Source organism: Anas platyrhynchos, chromosome 1 (genome assembly GCF_047663525.1).
Source record: "Anas platyrhynchos isolate ZD024472 breed Pekin duck chromosome 1, IASCAAS_PekinDuck_T2T, whole genome shotgun sequence".
NCBI classification, from domain to species: Eukaryota; Metazoa; Chordata; class Aves; order Anseriformes; family Anatidae; genus Anas; species Anas platyrhynchos.
Genome location: NC_092587.1, coordinates 10,692,190 through 10,710,404, shown reverse-complemented (window position 1 = coordinate 10,710,404; position 18,215 = coordinate 10,692,190). Strand labels below are relative to the sequence as shown.

At 35.5% G+C, this 18,215-nt stretch overlaps 1 protein-coding gene across 7 annotated transcripts in view; it reads right to left on the bottom strand.

Moving 5' to 3' along the window:
• Window positions 1-226: 226 nt before the first annotated feature.
• Window positions 227-18,215, bottom strand: part of CACNA2D1 (calcium voltage-gated channel auxiliary subunit alpha2delta 1) — a 404,961-nt gene continuing 386,972 nt past the window's right edge. For 3 of the 7 annotated variants that reach the window (XM_038173398.2, XM_038173400.2, XM_072027272.1), the window contains 6 exons: window positions 18,038-18,093; window positions 17,764-17,893; window positions 16,625-16,737; window positions 13,827-13,909; window positions 12,721-12,809; window positions 4,749-4,920 (listed from right to left, as the gene is read on the bottom strand). In XM_038173398.2, coding sequence (XP_038029326.1) covers window positions 4,884-4,920; window positions 12,721-12,809; window positions 13,827-13,909; window positions 16,625-16,737; window positions 17,764-17,893; window positions 18,038-18,093 — 508 coding nt within the window. In that variant the 3' untranslated portion in view covers window positions 4,749-4,883. Of the gene's footprint in view, window positions 4,921-6,049; window positions 6,107-12,720; window positions 12,810-13,826; window positions 13,910-16,624; window positions 16,738-17,763; window positions 17,894-18,037; window positions 18,094-18,215 lie in introns of those variants that run through there. The other 4 variants (XM_027459907.3, XM_027459930.3, XM_072027298.1 and 1 more) reach the window with 3 other exon arrangements.

Below are 18,215 nucleotides of genomic sequence, written 5' to 3'. Positions count from 1 at the left end.
TTACATTTTTTTAAACTTTCTGAAATTTTCACAGCCGCAAATGGGGGGTTGCTGCACATCCTCTTTTAATCCCCAGTATGAACTGGTTAAGTCACTCTCTATTCTTCAGAAAATCTCTCTTTCAGATTTTTGTGTGCAATTATGTAGCAAATTCAGACATATTATTCAGCTATTTATGCAGCCATTATTTCCAGTTTTTATCGCACAGAATGAAAAATCCAAGTAGTTGTTGATTTTAAATGATAAACTTTTATTCTGAATATACTGTTTTTGCACAAGGATTAACACAACAGTTCTAGGATTATAAACTTTTTATAACATTATTATACAAATTTTTACAAAAAATTATTTTTTCAGGCTTGTCAAGTTCCACAAAAGTGTCAAGAGAACACAATAAAAGGGAGAAAGACCTGCTTGCCTTGTAAAAAGCAACCAAGCCTTTTTTTGCAGAAACGCACACTGAGCATTTCAATAAAAGTATCCCAGAAAGCATGATCCAGATATTCCATAAAACACAAGAAGAGAAGACAGCTTTGTCAGATCACAATCGCATTTTCATGGCATCTGAACAAGACAGTACCCCTTTAGCCTCAGTGAAATTATTTCTTCAAGATGATATTTTTCTTTTAAACCATAAATGGTACAGATGCAAGCAGCTGGGAAGAGGGTGAGGCTAACTTTTCAAAATGCTTGAATTGTTTTCAGACACTTTGTTTTAATCTTTTTACAGTAGTGTACAATGAGTATTAACAATATTAACATTGTGGTATGGAAGAAAAAAAAAGAAATCTGGCCTTTTTAGAGGCTTGGATATCTGGTGAAGCTAGGGTAAAATTTCAGCTAAGGAAAGAGTTATTAAGATTTCACCTTTAGTTGTCATTCTAAAAATATCAGAACATCGAAGTGCCTTGTAGGCATTAATATACTTCTTAATAACCAGTGTGTTAGCATCTGAATTTTTCGGACCAGTGGGATTGAGGTTGTGTTCTGAAATTAAGCGATACTAAGCACACTTTCTGAGTTTACATGTTAATGAGAAAAAAAAAAAAAAAAAAGTTCTTAATGTCTCTTCAGTGATACCAAAAAACTCGCAACAGCAAGTAACACTTGGGTTGCAAAGGTCACTTAAAAGGGATACTGCCTATTTGAACCCATTAAGGCCAGTTTTTAAGTTAGTAAAAGGATTATAGGAAAACTTACAAATGGCAGCAACACTGTGTGTTTTTTGTTTATTTTTTTGTTTTGTTTTGTTTTTGTCAAGTTAAGCAATAAAGCCTCAAGCTTTAGAAACATGAAAAAGATCATACTAAAATCTTAAAGGTAGAGGACCTAAAAATCTTGTCAATCAAACCTTCTATGTCATGTTAAAAACCTGTTACAAATATGGACCACGGTCAGTGTTTTGGCAGTAATGCTGGTTGTTTAAATGAAAATTTAAAAAGAAACCTTTCATGTTAAGTCCTCAGATCACATTTTGTAGAATGCCATGCTGTAAGAACTTTAATGGTGGGTATTTGTTAGACATACATTAGGCTGCATGACTTCTGTGTAAACTAAAACAGTTCCAGCAGTTTATCTCTGTCCCTTAGTGCTATTTAAAGGATCTGAGCAAATATCGACATAGCTTATTATCTGACCTAAAAATAAATAAATAAATCTTTTTACAGCATATTGTAACATGAAAATGCCTCAGTTTAAAGCCTAGGATCAATTTTATTTTCTTATAGAGAAGATGACTATTATACATTATGTGAGAGTAATTATACTCTTCTGCATAAGAATAAGTTGTTATCCATGGAAGTTATTCGTAACTCACTGGTCTTCACATTTTGAGATAGCTAATGTTCACATTGCATTTGCTTTCTGGTGTTTTGTATTTTGTAGATATATAGGTAGTGCATTTTAACAAATCTTGATTATCACTTGGATATCACTTAAATATATTCAGTAATATCACTTCTATATATATATTTCTTATACAAACAGAAGCCAATATTTCATTTTTACCTGTTCAAAGGTAAAGCCAGATCCTGACTTCAATGGCTGGAAGGCTAGGTGTTTATATTGAGACTTATTTCTTCAAGTCCTACAAAGGGACAGAGGAGAGGAACAGAAAATATTTTCCTCTTTGGATAGCCCAAGAAGTCTAAGGTGTCTGTATTGCATGGGCTTCTCCCTCCTTTTTTTAATTTGAGCCCTCTAAGGGAAGTGAGATGAGAGCAAAAGCCCCAGCTGTTTTCTGTGGCAACATGGCTTAGTGCCATCTTTCTTTCTGCCTACGGACTCTAATCAAATGATTATTTGGTAGCTTAGAGTATGGCTCACCAGTGTAAGTAAACTATTCTAACATACACGTAACATAACTTTTCCATGAAGGGTTTCTTTTGAGTAGCTTTTGGGTAGCTAAGTGAAAAATATATGGTGCTTAATATACTGACAGTCTTTCAAGAAATTAAAAGACCAAAATGGGAATCTGAAGTAATCTTAAAGTAAAAGCCATAAGTGTACTAAGTATTGGCCTAATCCTACAAAATTTGTTCCTCCGTAAGATTTCAATTTACCATGTTAAGAAAAAATACAGGATGCAATCTCAGCATTAGAAAGTCTCAAACCAATTTTTTATGAAGTGATAGCTGGTGACAGGGTGAAGAGAAGTGCAGTAATATAACTGGAAGGAAGAGCTCCAAGATTATCTTCACCCATAGTATCAAAATTACCTCACCTTCCCTGAGGAGGACCTGAAGTCATCCAACACAGTTAATTGTAATTTTAACCCCATGACTTTGCTAAAGATGTTTTTTTAAATGCTAAATCTGATCACTGAACAGAAGGTCAGCTTTTACTGTTTTCACTCATTGTATTCCCAAACAGAAGAAAATACATAGCTGGAGACAAGGTACATGAGAAAAACAACAAACCAGCTATGGGTACAACTACAGTAGAAGTCTGATCTTTTAAGCCATGCCATGGCTTTGAGTAGCATCTTCAGGTTTCATAGGATATTAATGCATGCCCAATTATTTCTTTAAGCTTTTGACATGATCAAAATTATATCAATCAATTGCCAGCATACACATACCAATGCTTTGCATTTTCTTATTTTTTAAAGAGCTAGTGTATTGTGCCATGGTAATATTTGCATATTGCAGTTGTTAGCAGAATTATACAATATCAGCAGAGTTGCACATTCATTGGTTTAGCTGTCTTGCAATACTGTTTAGTTCTGAAAACTAGAAAAAAGCGCAAATCATATTTTGCATCAACACTATGCTACACTGTAATATTGTAATTTAACTGCACCAATCTGTATCACCAATGAGGTCGTATAAAAACAACTTCTAAAATTATTATTCACAATCAAGTATCAATGTGCATACATACAGATTCAAGGCTCCCCATTTGTTTAGATTTTTCCCAATCTCAGCAACCAGGTAATTTTGCTGTTAAATTTGCTATTTTCAATAATAAATAGCCATAGAATCAGTTTTAATACTATGGATGAATTTCATATAAAGCAAACAAAGGGGGAACCTGATATGAACCTTAGTGAACATATACTTTAAAAAATAAATATGTAAAATCTGATTTTTATATACTTAAAATATCTGTACACAGGTTTTCATGTGAGATTCCTATTCTGTAAAAAATCCAACTCAGACTTTTTGTTATGATAGCTAAATTTACCCTATTTTCTCAGCTTTTTCATTGCACAGTATATTCAGAGAGCTCTGTTTCATAATATATTTTAAAATGGTTTGATTGCAACACATTGCAATATTCAGTTTCTCACACAATAAAAGAACCACTCAATTACCTTTTCAATGGACTATACTCTACCGTCAAAGAAAACTAACTGAAAAACTAACATAGCATCATCATCATGCAGAATACCCTTGGAAACCAACGTTCAAATATCACAAATACATTTCTTATTCACAAGCATTTTTCTTTGAGCCTTTGAAGGACTTGACCAGCTTTATATATATCTGCATTGTGAAAAGGAGGTGAATATTACATTGAAATTAAGATTTTTCTGATAGAAAATAACACCAAGTTTAATGAGAATTGTTTTTTAGTTAAACTCTCAAGCACCTTTATGTTTTGAGTTTCCTCCTTTCTTCCTTTTCTTTAAATTAACAAGTTACCAACTTACCAAAACATTTCAAGATACCCGTTCTGATTAACTTTGGAAGAATAAAACACTCATCATAAAGCATTTCAATCACGTTGAGCTTCTGATGAAGACTAGCTAATATCTTCATTTCACTCAAGTAGTTTGGACAAAACTGATGTTCAAAGCAGCCATTGTGGTGCTAGTAATGTATATTGGGGAGCACATTTTCTTTTTTTCTTGTATTTTATATAAATAAATGTTCATGTAAAAGAATATAAATCTTCAAGAAATTCAAAGCTTAAAAGAACATCATGTACATAAGCTATTTTCAGGGGAGCCCTTTTACATTAAGTCATCAAGATTACAACGACAAACAAATGAAAAAAAAAACAACAACAAAAAAAACAAAAAAAAACAAAAAAAAACCACACCCTTAGATTCCCCAATGAAGCACATATAGAATTCTGTTCAGATGGCATAGATGATGCAGCATTCACACACGTTTAAGGATCTGATACTCCAACATGCAGCCACTGTGGGTGCCTTTATGAGTCTCACAACGCGTGATAACCAGACATGAGCATTGCTGTTCTGCTGCTGTCTGAATAGCTGACCCTTTTTAAAATGAAATTGAGGCTATTGTTTTGGCCGGGTCTTGATTAAGTTATGCAGGTTTTGGTTTAGCAAGGTCATAACTGACAGTGTCTGCTGCCAGATAACAGCCAAAGCAGGACCAACTGAATTCCTACCATAGACCACAGTGATGGACTCAGACCAGAGACACCACCGCAGTCGGCTGAATCTTCCTGTTGACAAGAAAAGGAAAAATAATTTAACATTAATCACACCTAAATTTCCTGATAAGTTATCTACATTTTAAGCTTTGGCATTTTGAATTAACCTTGAGGTATCATTTTTCATCGTAAGTACATTATTTTGTGAAAAACAAACAAACAAACAACAAACAAACAACAACAACAACAACCAAGCACAGTAAAATAATTCTAGGAAATTGGAAATTCTAGGAAGCTTGTCTTATTTTTGATACATGGAATGGATTTACTACATTAACTATAGGGGTGGGAAAAATAAATACTTACAAGGCTTACTGCAGTCATTTATGAACTAGATAGGATTTTTATACAATGAAACAAGAAATGCTATGAAATATACCTGGGGGCCCTGGTAATCCACATCTATGTTACTTAAAATTACATCAGTTTGGAGATTGGAGTATCATTTTATTGCGAGGAAAGATGGAAAAAAAAAAAAGATATCTTTTCAAGGTATGAAATCAAATAACAGACTGTTCATTCCCATTACATCAACACAATCACACATTAAAAAGAATATCCTCTGCAGATGAAGATATGTTAAAAAAATAAAAAAAGAATACAAATCCTGTATTTGATACATATTCTGTTGGCTGTAATATCTTTTATCTAAAGTTCCAGGGAAACGTTTCAGCCATCCCTTGCATGGCTTTGTCTACCAAATCCGAGATTCATGGGTAGTTATAAAGATTGGAAATATTTCTTCTGCTGCTTGTTTTCACCGTATCCTATACCCATATTATAAAAAGATGCTTTCCCTTTATTCACACCAAGATATTCAGAGTCTCCAAGAACAAGACAACAGTGTAGGTGGGAAGGGACTTTGGTGCCCTCAGGAACTGGGGAAGCTTCTTGAACAGAAGAAAAGTGCAGGAAGGACAGAGTACACCTTAATTCTAACACAGCCCTGCTGCTCATACAGAAATGTTTCAGAGGAACACTTAAAGCAGAAAGCAGAGAAAAGCCAATGAGCATGGAACAGCTCCTGGTTCAAGCTGACATGCCTCTGAGGCAAGCATAACTAATATTTACTGTGCCTCAGAAAAGCCCAGGGGAAAAATAAGCAGTACAAACAGAATAAAAAAGGGAGGCTCATTAAAATGCCTTCAATTTACCAGCACATCCTTAAGCAAATCTTTCAAGTTCTTCTACACCAATTCTAGGAGCAAAAAATTAAGATAGGATAATGAAGACAAGTCATCAGTCAAGCACCTCAAAATAACACATATCACAGAAATGCAGTAGAAGGAGAATAATCAGTAGGATAGATCGTTGTTGGACTACCAGCTTGGTAAGAATGGTGGTGTAGGACATACAGCTAGATGGTGATATGTAAATGATCATAGATTGGGATAAGATAAGCATTTTACAGGGAAAGGAAAGCATGATGGAATCCCTCTGGGTATGACATTTTAGAGTCTAATAATAAGAAATTAATACTAGGAATACATTACTGACCACCTGATCAAAGTGACAGTATCAATCATGGAACAATATATGAGATTAAAGAGGCCTTATATAGACTACATCAATGCCTTATCAAAGAGATGTAGAGATCACATTTTTGGATAAAACAAATTATAGCCTCCTGGAACAGTCTTTGTATCATCAGTGGTGCATAGGGCCCACTTCAAAATTACTAGTAGCAAGCTGCTCTATACCTCTGTAGTACAGGTCTAGTAGCTCTGTAGACCACAATGCAGTTGGGCTTAGCATTACCATGTGAAAGATCAGGCCAAAACAATTCAACACAAAACACTCAGGAAAGGGAACTACGTGAAAACTATAAACAATAGTTATAAAGGAAAGACAGGAAGAAAAAAAAATAAAAATAAAAATAAAAATAAAATTAAAATAAAAACCAGGAAAAAGCCTAGAAGAAGCAACCCAAAAAGCAAGACCCTCAACACAAAAAGCTGTCTAGAAATACTGCATTGGATAATGAGGTAAAACAGATGTCACAATTAAAACAAACAACAACATCAAGAAAAGGAACAACATCAACTACAATAAATAAATAAATAAATAAATTCTTAACTTATGCTTGAATCAGAGATTAAGCAGGCTGTTAAACAGGGAAAAGGTCAGTAGCTAAGGAATGAAAATAAAATTTACCCAAATGGGCAAGAACAAGAAAGCACATAAAAATGGCAAATTAGATATAAACCAGAAATTAGGAAAGCTGATAAAGAATTTTGATGACCTCTCCACAACATATACTAAAAATGATGGTAGGAAGTTTTGAATTTAAAAAAAAAAGCACACTGCCAAGTACAGGATTAGTGCAACTGCTTGGTAACAGAGGTGTAAGGAGGTAATTTGGGGATTACAGGGCATACCAAATGATTTCAACGAGTTTTCAATGTGTATCAGTTGTTAGGGGTAAACACTTTCATGAAATTCTCACCACAAGCAATGTATTCTTTAAAGAAGAGAGGCCATAGGAACCAGATCAGTTTGGAATAAACTTACTGGAAATCAGATCAAGTAGACAAATTAAACTCAGTAAATCACAGGAATTATAACATTCACTTGGATGAAGAAATTTAGATGTAAAAAAAAAAAAAAACACAAACAAACAAACAAACAAAGACAAAAATAGCACTGATATTCCTGATATTCCTCAGCAAAAATAAATAAATAATTTAATTCTGTCCTAAAGTAAGTAGCTCATGTTAGCTGCTGTTCTTATCAATAGTAGCCATTTCCAGACATGTCTCTGCTTCCAGTCAACAAACAAGTCTTAAGTGAACTCAACTATGTAAGTGCAATAGATTTGGAGTAGGACACTAAGATCTGAAGATACACTGAACTTTTTAATTTTATTATTTTTTTTTTAATTTAGTTTGTTTTTTTTTTTAGTTTGGCTCTGCCACTTTTTGCATCTGCATTGTGTCTAATCATGTAGCTTTATTTCCATTCAAACTGCCTAAAAATAACTGCGTTTTTTATTCTTCACAGGAACTACTATCAGAAACAGTAATATTAGTAAAGGTTTCTTCACACGTATTCAGTGAACTTAAACTTGTACTTAAACAGTGTTACGTCTTTGTACATCACATAAATTACTTAGAAGAATCACCTTTGGAGAAATAGTCTAAAGGTAAGCATGAAGCTTAAAATTTTCCAACAGAAGAGAGATATTTAGAGAAAATATAAGAAGTAACTAAAGGCTTTAAAGCAAATCTGTGCATGATAGGAAAGGAAAAATATGATCATAGTGAAAATGGCATCCAGATGAATAAAGAGGGATGACATTTCCATTATACAGTATTCAGATTTCATGTCACTCCTGCATTAGACCAAATATTGTGTAATTTATATTGATGAATTAATCCTACCACTACACGTACTTGGAAAACAACACAAAAAAAAAAATCCTCCACTTTACTGCCCATTTCTATTTGCTTTTTGAGATGTTTTATTTAAGTCTCATAATTAACTTTTAAAATTAAACTGTTACACTACGTAGTATTCCTAATGGGTTGAAAAGAAGTATTCTAATACCTCTTGCTCTCACTCTAAGTCTACAGAGAATAGCTTTTAAAGGACACATAACTTCACATAATGAAGAATGTCTTGGAAGCCTCACAGAGGAGAGACACTTTCTCATTATGAATGGCAGAGTTAAACTGCAATAGACAAAAGTACACAAGATTTATCCACATATTTCAAGGCAGGTAAGATCTCAGCATTATATTGATCAAAGTAAAATTGAATTTCTGAGTTTTGTAGACCAATTCATAGAATCATAGAATATCCTGAGTTGGAAGGGACCCTTAAGGATCATCAAGTCCAACTCTTGACACCGCACAGGTCTACCCAAAAGTTCAGACCATGTGACTAAGTGCACAGTCCAATCTCTTCTTAAATTCAGTCAGGCTCGGTGCAGTGACCACTTCCCTGGGGAGCCTGTTCCAGTGTGCAACCACCCTCTCTGTGAAGAACCCCCTCCTTATGTCAAGCCTAAACTTCCCCTGCCTCAGCTTAACCCTGTTCCCGCGGGTCCTGTCACTGGTGTTAATGGAGAAAAGGTCTCCTGCCTCTCGACACCCCCTTACGAGGAAGTTGTAGACTGCGATGAGGTCTCCCCTCAGCCTCCTCTTCTCCAGGCTGAACAGGCCCAGTGCCCTCAGCCGTTCCTCGTACGTCTTCCCCTCCAGGCCTTTCACCATCTTCGTAGCCCTCCTCTGGACACTCTCCAACAGTTTCATGTCCTTTTTATACTGTGGTGCCCAGAACTGCACACAGTACTCGAGGTGAGGCCGCACCAGCGCAGAGTAGAGCGGGACAATCACCTCCCTTGACCTACTAGCGATGCCGTGCTTGATGCACCCCAGGACACGGTTGGCCCTCCTGGCTGCCAGGGCACACTGCTGGCTCATATTCAACTTGCTGTCTACCACGACCCCCAGATCCCTCTCTTCTAGGCTGCTCTCCAGCGTCTCATCGCCCAGTCTGTACGTGCAGCCAGGGTTTCCCCGTCCCAGGTGCAGGACCCGGCACTTGCTCTTATTGAACTTCATGCGGTTGGTGATCGCCCAGCTCTCCAACCTATCCAGATCCCTCTGCAAGGCCTTTCCACCCTCATTCGAGTCCACAACTCCTCCAAGTTTGGTGTCATCAGCAAACTTGCTCAAAATACCTTCTATTCCTACATCCAGATCGTTTATAAAAATATTGAAAAGTACCGGCCCTAAAATGGAGCCTTGAGGGACCCCACTAGTGACCGCCCGCCAGCCTGAAGCAGCGCCATTCACCATAACCCTTTGGGCCCTGCCCGTTAGCCAATTGCTCACCCATCGTATGATGTTTTTATTTAGCTGTATGCTGGACATTTTGTCCAGTAGGATCCAATTGACAGTGGTAAACCAGCAGTTCTGCTAAGAACAATTTCTAAATATTCTCTCTGGCATGAATTATTATTATTTTGTGTCCCAATACAGGACAAAAATAATAGTGGCTAGGAAATTACAGTGAATCCTGTCTAAAATACTTTTTCATCCCCAGCATTGCACACTATAATTCTCATTTGCTTGAAATTTAAAAGAAATAGTAATAATTAAAAAAAAAAAAAAAAAGTGAAGAAAGTCCAATTATATCATATTTACACAAATTCAAAGAATCAGCAGTTTTACTGAATTAAGTGGAATCCCATCATTAATTTGGATGAGAACAGAGCCAGTTTCAGCATAACCTCAGTTCTGAGTGGTCCTCAAGATGTTGTATTTGAGAACACATTCCTCAGTTTTAAGAGATTTTTTCAAGTGTTTCCTGTAAATATTACTTCTAAGCTTTCTTATATCTTTTTATAACAAATTGCATATCAAAATTTTCACTCTTTACCCCTGCCAGTGCAATCAGACACTGAACTACCTTCTAAGTAGTTTCATTGAAATTTTCCAACCCATTAGTCACTACTATGTACACTCAGGAATGCTAAATATGGAACAAATTAGTTGGGGATGCCCTCTGTTACCTTCTAAATAATACTCTGTATATTATTTCTCTTTGAGCATTTATTTCATTGAAAAGAATTCTCTTTAGCCAGCTTCTTTTCATAAAAACTGTATCAGAAATTTCTTGTGTTAATAAGTCACATGTCAAATTTCCTTCCATGCTCGAGGTGAAGAAGCATCAAATCCAAATGTCATCTCCTTCATGTCATGTCTTACTATGACAATTCCTGAGAGGGTTATTTTACAACATTATACACTGTGAAAATGATTCAGTACTTGGAAAATGCAAATGAACATCTTAACAAAACCATACTTTCATTGCTAAGTATCAAAACCACATATTCATTGCTTTACATCAATATTTCCTGGAAGGCTGTGCCAGTCCAAAATTTTAAAGACAAACATTAAAATACATATAGATACACACCTAAGTCTATATACATACTTGTTTCTGCTTTAGAGGTACACTATAACTATTTCATACACCAAAACTTTATCTTGAAACTTTTATCAGGACCCATCATGTTATACCATGAATAGGATAAAACAAAGGTACTTGCCAAAGAACTTCTGAGCTGACCTTTGATATCAAATGACTACTTCAAAGTTATACCTATTATAAGCATGTGTTTATTATAAGCTCTCCATCTTGCATGGAAAACACCTCTGCTTGTACTTATGAGTTATTTCAGGTATCACTGGATTTGTGTTTCACAAATTTTCTGTTATCTTCCTTTGTCTGGACTACCACACGACACTGTCAAAGCCATACAGCCACCCACCCACAGACCAAGCATACAGTCAGTCCTATCAATATGGTTACAGTTGTCTGGTGTGCTATTCACTCTCAAAACTCAAATACTCAATTGTAATTGAGAATCCCTGGGAGCTGACAGAAGTAAGGTATTCCCAGAAGGAGTTAAAATCTTGTAGTTTTTATTCTAAGATATGGCAAACAAAACCAGTACGAGCAGGGTATTCAAGGTGTGATAAAGACTATTCTGTTATGGTTGATGAAAAAAACAAAAAAAAAAGGAAAAAAAAAGTTGAACTTGATCAGCTATTTTATGTTGGCTTCAGTGACTTTAATAAAACTATGCAGATTAATGCCCAGTTTGAACCTGTTACCAAAATCACAAGTTTATTAAAAACAGAATGGATGAACAAAATTACTTTTATATTTTTCTGCTGCCAAAAGTCTATCAGCTAAAAGCATGTTTCATGGATCTTTAACTGTAAGTATTTTTGTTTGCCTTCTTGAACAGAAAGATTGTTATGGCCATAAAGAATTCAGCTCAAGGTGAGTCTCTGCCTTATGTACATTAGAGAGTAGCTTTTTAATTAAAATAAGGTTACTTGCAGAGCAAATTGCACAAGTAAGCACATGAGATATTATCTAGATGTGACTGTGAAATATCACTGGCTTGGGGGAAAGGACTTTCACCCTTCCTTACAACCTTCAGCCATCTCTGTGCAAGATTCTAGGTTTGCTAGAAATGAGATTATTTAAATACAAAATACAAAACATCAAAATTACTCAATTACAGCTGTTAAAAATAACTTTAAGCTTTCTTCACTGATGTTCAAGTGATATTAATTGAACCTTCCCCCAAGTATAAAAAGAATATACATTAATACAAGAAGTTTTTTAGTTCATTACAGTTTTTAACATTTTACCACACTAACTCTGAAAACTGGCCTCTAAGGTTTCATTTCTGCTGTCAGTTGGCTTTACTTTGATAGATATGTTAGTATCTCCATCTAGTGGTTTTCTGGGCAATAATATTGATCAGAAACCCTGTCAGTATACAAGTTCAACATGAATTTTATTCTCGTTAGATCAGCACTTCTCATGCATAGATGTCACTAGCACAGTACTAGAAATTCTTACACCATCAAACACAACACAGACAAAAATGTCAGGGCTTTTGTTATGAACCCGAGAGTCTGCAGTAGGTCAACATGCAGAAATTCATGTATTCATGTATTTCATTAGAAGGATAATGTTTTGAAGGGAATAATACTGACTTGGTACATATGTAATCTCAAAGAGTTGACCATATAAACCCCACAGTTTCCTGTGTCTTTGTATTTGCTGTGGGAGAGGCTCTTGTGTACTGTAATTCTGATTTATAAGGCTCCAGACAGGTGTTCTTTTCTTTTGTATTTATTTTCCCTTAATATTGTTACTTTACCCAGATTGTTACTTTTGGAACCTGCTTCAATCTGTTTTCTTCTGTACACTTAGTAAAAGAAAAGTCTGCTAATTTTTATAAGCCAAGAACAAAACAAAAAATTAGAGAAAGTAACTGACCATCCACACCACATGAAAACTTGCAGAAAAATGAAGATAGGAGCGGACGTCATGGCAGAGGCACGACTCGTTGTGCATATAGGCTGATCCTATTAATAACAGGCAAAGTAGCAAGTAGAGGAAAAGAAAGAAAACACAGAAAAAAAGACATACAAGATGAGATATCATGCAGTTTGCTGGCAGTTAGCAGAGTTAATGTGAAAGCATCCACCCAAGAGCAAGAGATTCATGGCGAATTTTGCAAATAAACTTAATCAAAATAATCCACTGTTACAAAACACATGACTTACACACTGAGTAGCACACCAAGCTAGTGAGCAAGACTTGTACTTTCACACACAATAGTATCAGAAGGATTTGGAATGCTTACAGTGGCCAAAATTTAGCCAGCTTCATAATGTTTTTTCAACTTTTTTTAACCTTTGTCAGTCACTAAGATGATTTTCTGAGCATTCTAAATTAAATATGTTCTCTTTCATAAAGTATGTAGATTGTTTTCAAAATAAATTGTGTATCTGGCACAGTTATTTTTTATTTTAAAACTATAATAATGTATACAACACAGGGAGGACTAAAGCAGCATAGCTTTGCTGATTTCAGAAAAGAAACACAGTTTTCTACTTATTAGGAATCTGACCTAAGGTCAATACACATTTGCAGAATTTCTAAGAGGAACAACATCCTAGAACAGATGACTTTAACCATTTAACAACACCTTAAATACTATTTGGAAATACTAATAAAAAAATACTAGTTCTAAACCAGGATTATCATCTGTTTGCCAAATCCACAGAAGAGTTGACTTTTACAGCACTGTAGGCAGATCATTTTTATGCTTACTGATTTTTTATTTTATTTTTTAGTCAGAATCATGTGTGAAAGTACAATGGTTACAGGAAAGGCAGATAAGAAAGCAGCTGTAAATTTTATGTAAATCATGGGATACTTGAAGTAGAGTGACTATGGTCTAGAGTGAACAGTATGTTTAGTGATAGAGAGGTTATCAGGCAAGAAGGTACATTTAAACATAACTTTACCTACTCTTCTAAAACAACTCTACAATTGTTCTTAAAGATATTTCTAAAGTGCTACAAGTTCAATTTTACCTGTTTGGCTTCATCAAAACAGACATCAGGACCTTTCCTGTATCTAGGCTGTTTGACCATTTCACAAGGATTTGGCCCTTCATCTGTTTTGCTTGTTAAGGAACATGATATTTTTTAATTTATTTATTTATTTTTATTTTGTGTGTGTGTGCATCATATATTACCAGGATTAACACCAGGATTAACATTCTGATTTTACTTTTGTGGGACACATTTAATGATAATCCAAGACCTATAAGAACTACCTGCTTTATGATAAGCATACAACCCTAAATCTCATAGACAAAATCATTCAACTGCAGACTTTGATAGTAAATGATAGAAAACTTAGCTGGATCTTGGATCTTATAAGCAATTCAGTGGAGAAGACTACTATAAAATACAACTGCAGAACAGCAGTGTAGAAACAGGACATGCTATTAATTATCTAACTGTAAATATGAGGTAATGCATTAGTTTACATGAAACTCATAACTTCTGATATTTAAGCATATATGCTATACCTCACATTAGCTACAGGCTAACAAGGAACAAAAATCATTGCAACACACTAGAAAGGCACTGGTACAGAAAACTCTGCAAAACAGTCTTCTGTTGAACCTGTTTGCATTACTATCATGTCTTTTTTTTTTTTTTCTTTAATCATTTGCACTGTTGGTAGTACACACATTAAAGCTAAGCTTGAGTTTTTTAAAAAACATTGAACGTTCAACTGCTGAAACTTTTGTCTGTCTTAGTAGCTCTAATTTATACTTGAATCAATCCTATTCATGCAGTGTTTTGCTGTGAGTAGAAAAGCCCCATGGAAGGAAAGGCAAGAAGACAGGGAATTTAGTTCTACAGCTCTGCAATCTATTTCTGTCTTCATTCAGATGTTATCAGACTCACCTCCCCTTTCCTCTGTGGGGTCCCAGGTGAAAAGGAAATAGAAACATAGAAAAACTCTAAAAGACCATGTGTACAAGCAAAGCTGTACCAGCCTGAAGGAAGCAGAGCCTAATAATATCCATCTGAATAGCACCTAAAGGTCATTCTGCCTATCTGTGTGATGTTATGCTACACCTGCATTTCACAATGTATCTTAGTTACAGAAAAGAGAGGTTAGCTGCATAGTTGAAATGAAAAATAAAATAGTTCATTTAGTCAATATAAGCCCACCCAGCTGCTCAGACTGCCATTTGAGGTCATTTACTGCTCTCTGGAAGGTTGGAACCCCACAGGGAAATGCAAGTAATGTGACCATTTCCCATCAAACGTGCTTCATTTTCTGTAGCAAGTCCTGTCCATAAATTCAGACAGTAGCAACAGTTAATCAAACTGTCATGGACCAAAGCCAATTAGAATATTAGGATATGTTTACATAGCTCTGTGATGACATGAATATTACTTCCACCCCGATGTAACTTCCTTTTTCAGCCCAAGCGTAGATGGAATTCCCATTTTATTAATGTGGCAATGAACGCATTACTTGTGCCAAAGAAATACAGTCATCTCTACTATCTGCTTTTCTTTCAGGAGATTGTTTTACATTAGAACAACCTTTCACATGATTTTTATTTTAATGTGTGTGCAGCAAGGACTGTACTTGGCAGGTATACCATCCTATGTCTCCAACCAGCTCTGAAGAAATTCTATGATAGCAGATGGAAAACTCCAGCCTTTGATGGTTAAAGCAATTTCCACAAGGAGTAAGTAGTTCTCATTGGTAGTAAGCATATACTTTAGTGCCTCAATCACTTTGCCTGAGTGTTACAGGCATCAGTGCAGCACTCAACTTTTACTGACCAAACCCTTTTTTTATCTTGGTGTTTCCCTCTTTTCTTATTTCTTTAGACAGACATACCTTTGCCTTTTCTTAAGGCTGAACAAGCCCAGGTGTCTCAAGCTCCTGTTGTAAGTCCTGCACTCCAGCTGCCAATGACCTTGATGGTCTTTTACTGCACCTCTGGGGTCCCAGCACAAGAAGGACATGGAACGACTTGAATGAGTCCAGAGGAGGCCATGAGGATGATCAAGGGGCTAGAGCACCTCTCCTATGAAGAGAGGCTGAGGAAGTGGGGATTGTTCAGCCTGGTGAAGGGAAGGCTCTGAGAAGGCCCTACAGAGGGGCCTAAAGGGGGCCTACAGGAAAGCTGGGGAGGGACTCTGCCAGGAGGTATAGTGATAAGACAAAAGGGAATGGCTTTAAACCAAAAAAGGGTAGGTTTAGGCTACATATTAAGAACAGTTCTATGATTCTGTGATTCTATGATTTGCTCCAGTATGTCAGTATGATACTGGGGAGCCCAAAACCATTCAAATCACTCCAGATGCAGTCTCACCAGTGTGGATGAGATGGGAGAGATCATTTCTCCCAGCCTGCTGGCTATACTTCTGCTAACATACCCCATGATGTGACTGTCCCTCCTTATTGTTAGGCATACTGCCAACTGATTTTCAATTTCTTCTCCTCAAGTCCTTTATTGTAATGCTTTTTCTCATCACTCAGTCCCCAGCCTGTCCAGTTGCATGGCATTTTGTCCTGGAAGACTTTGTATCTGCCTTGTGGAAGCTTCATTAAGTCCCTCTGAGCCCATTCCTGTTTAGGTCCTCACAAAAAACAGCTTTGCTCTCTATCTCTCTGAGAGCTGCCTCAGACACTTTGTGGTATTATCCACAAATATCTGCTGCCTGAAGTACTCTGATAAGCATGCTACTAATATATACATGATCAGGTCATTCTTTTCCAAATATATTGAAGTATTCCATATCCCAAAAAATCAATCCACATAACTAAATAACACGATTTTAAAGGATACCCGGCTTCTCTGCTTGCATCAGTGGTTTTGGATCACAGGAGCGGCATAGCAGTTGGCTGTCACTAATAATGAATACTAGATTGGTGTTTGAAATCTTCTCTGCATGATAAAGTCTGGGAAAAAAAGCCAAAAAGAAATGCTTAAATGAAACAAGGAAAACCATGTACGAGAAGGACACACATGATTGGAATAAAAAGTAATCCAACTTCTAAGAATCAAACCGCCTTCTACTGTTTATCTTTTCTATTAATGAACAGTAAGAAACTTTTATAACAAATTTTGTAATCTTTTTGACATTTCCACGGTCCCCCCTTTCAACTAGACTTATTAGAGGAAAAAAAATGGAAAAGAGTATCTAAGGCCTATAATTGATTTTACAGTTCAGTGCTGCTAAAGCAGTAGCTGTACTGAGAAATAAAATCAGTTCAGCATCAATTTTTCTCCTAGTAACACTGAAAAACAAACAAACAGACAAAAACCAACCAACCATACAAAAAACAACACACATAAACCTGTCTGTAAGAAGGAGAAGAAACAGGTTTAGGGTATGTGTGCTGTGTGAGGGTGAAGGAATCATCTTTAGAAAATCCAACTATTTGTTTATTCAAGACAAAATATTTCCAAGCTTTCCAACAATACCCTCAGAGACTGATAAATACTGAAGTTAATACTGTAATATGACAGTTCTTAAATGATCAGTGCTATTGACTAGAAGGTAAATTTGAAGATAAATTGCATAATCTTCTTGACCATCATAAATTCCAACACATAACCAGATTAAAGGAAATCATCTGCTTCTGAATATTACAGAATCTCTTTAATTCATGTAATAAATACATTAAAAAAAAAAGAACAACAGCAACAGAAATACAAGATCCATTTTCACAGAGCATATAGACTATTAAACAAAAATTTGAGTAAAATGCTTTTATGATAATTCAATTATTACAATTAAAATTTATTCTAAACAAATACAAAAAGAATGCAAATTATCAGTATACTGCCTGTATACTTCTCTACTTTGCTTATGTGAGCTTGATGTAATAAATCCAAAATACATTTTTGTTCTTGTAAAGGTGTCCTTATCTTTTGTATAAAAAATTAATATTCAAAAGCTATTACTAATACTGTAGACTTACCTTGAACAGTTTATACAGTCTACAATGCCAATAAAAGATTTATCATCATTTTCAAAGAAATACTGAGTTTGCTCAGTGATACAACTTGTTTTAGGCAGGGCAGCAGAGAAATCATCATCTTCCATATCAGCTGCCAGAAAAACGAAAATAAATAAATAAATAATGACATTTTAAATGTTGTGGACACAATGGGGAGATCCAAATATGGCTCCCAGCCTAGATTCTTACCTTCTTTTTCAGTCAAAGTTGACTCTCTAACATTCTCTTGACTTACCTGCCTCAAGGAAACGTGGGAAAGTCAAGCTCAAAAACAGCTGCTGTAAGATAGACCTGAACACAGAAAGACGATATATATTCATTAAAATTTTTTGTCTTCTTTGTATTTTATTGGGTCCTCAAAATTTACTCAAACAAGATTAATAGCAGAATTATCACAGCTGATTATACTTTTA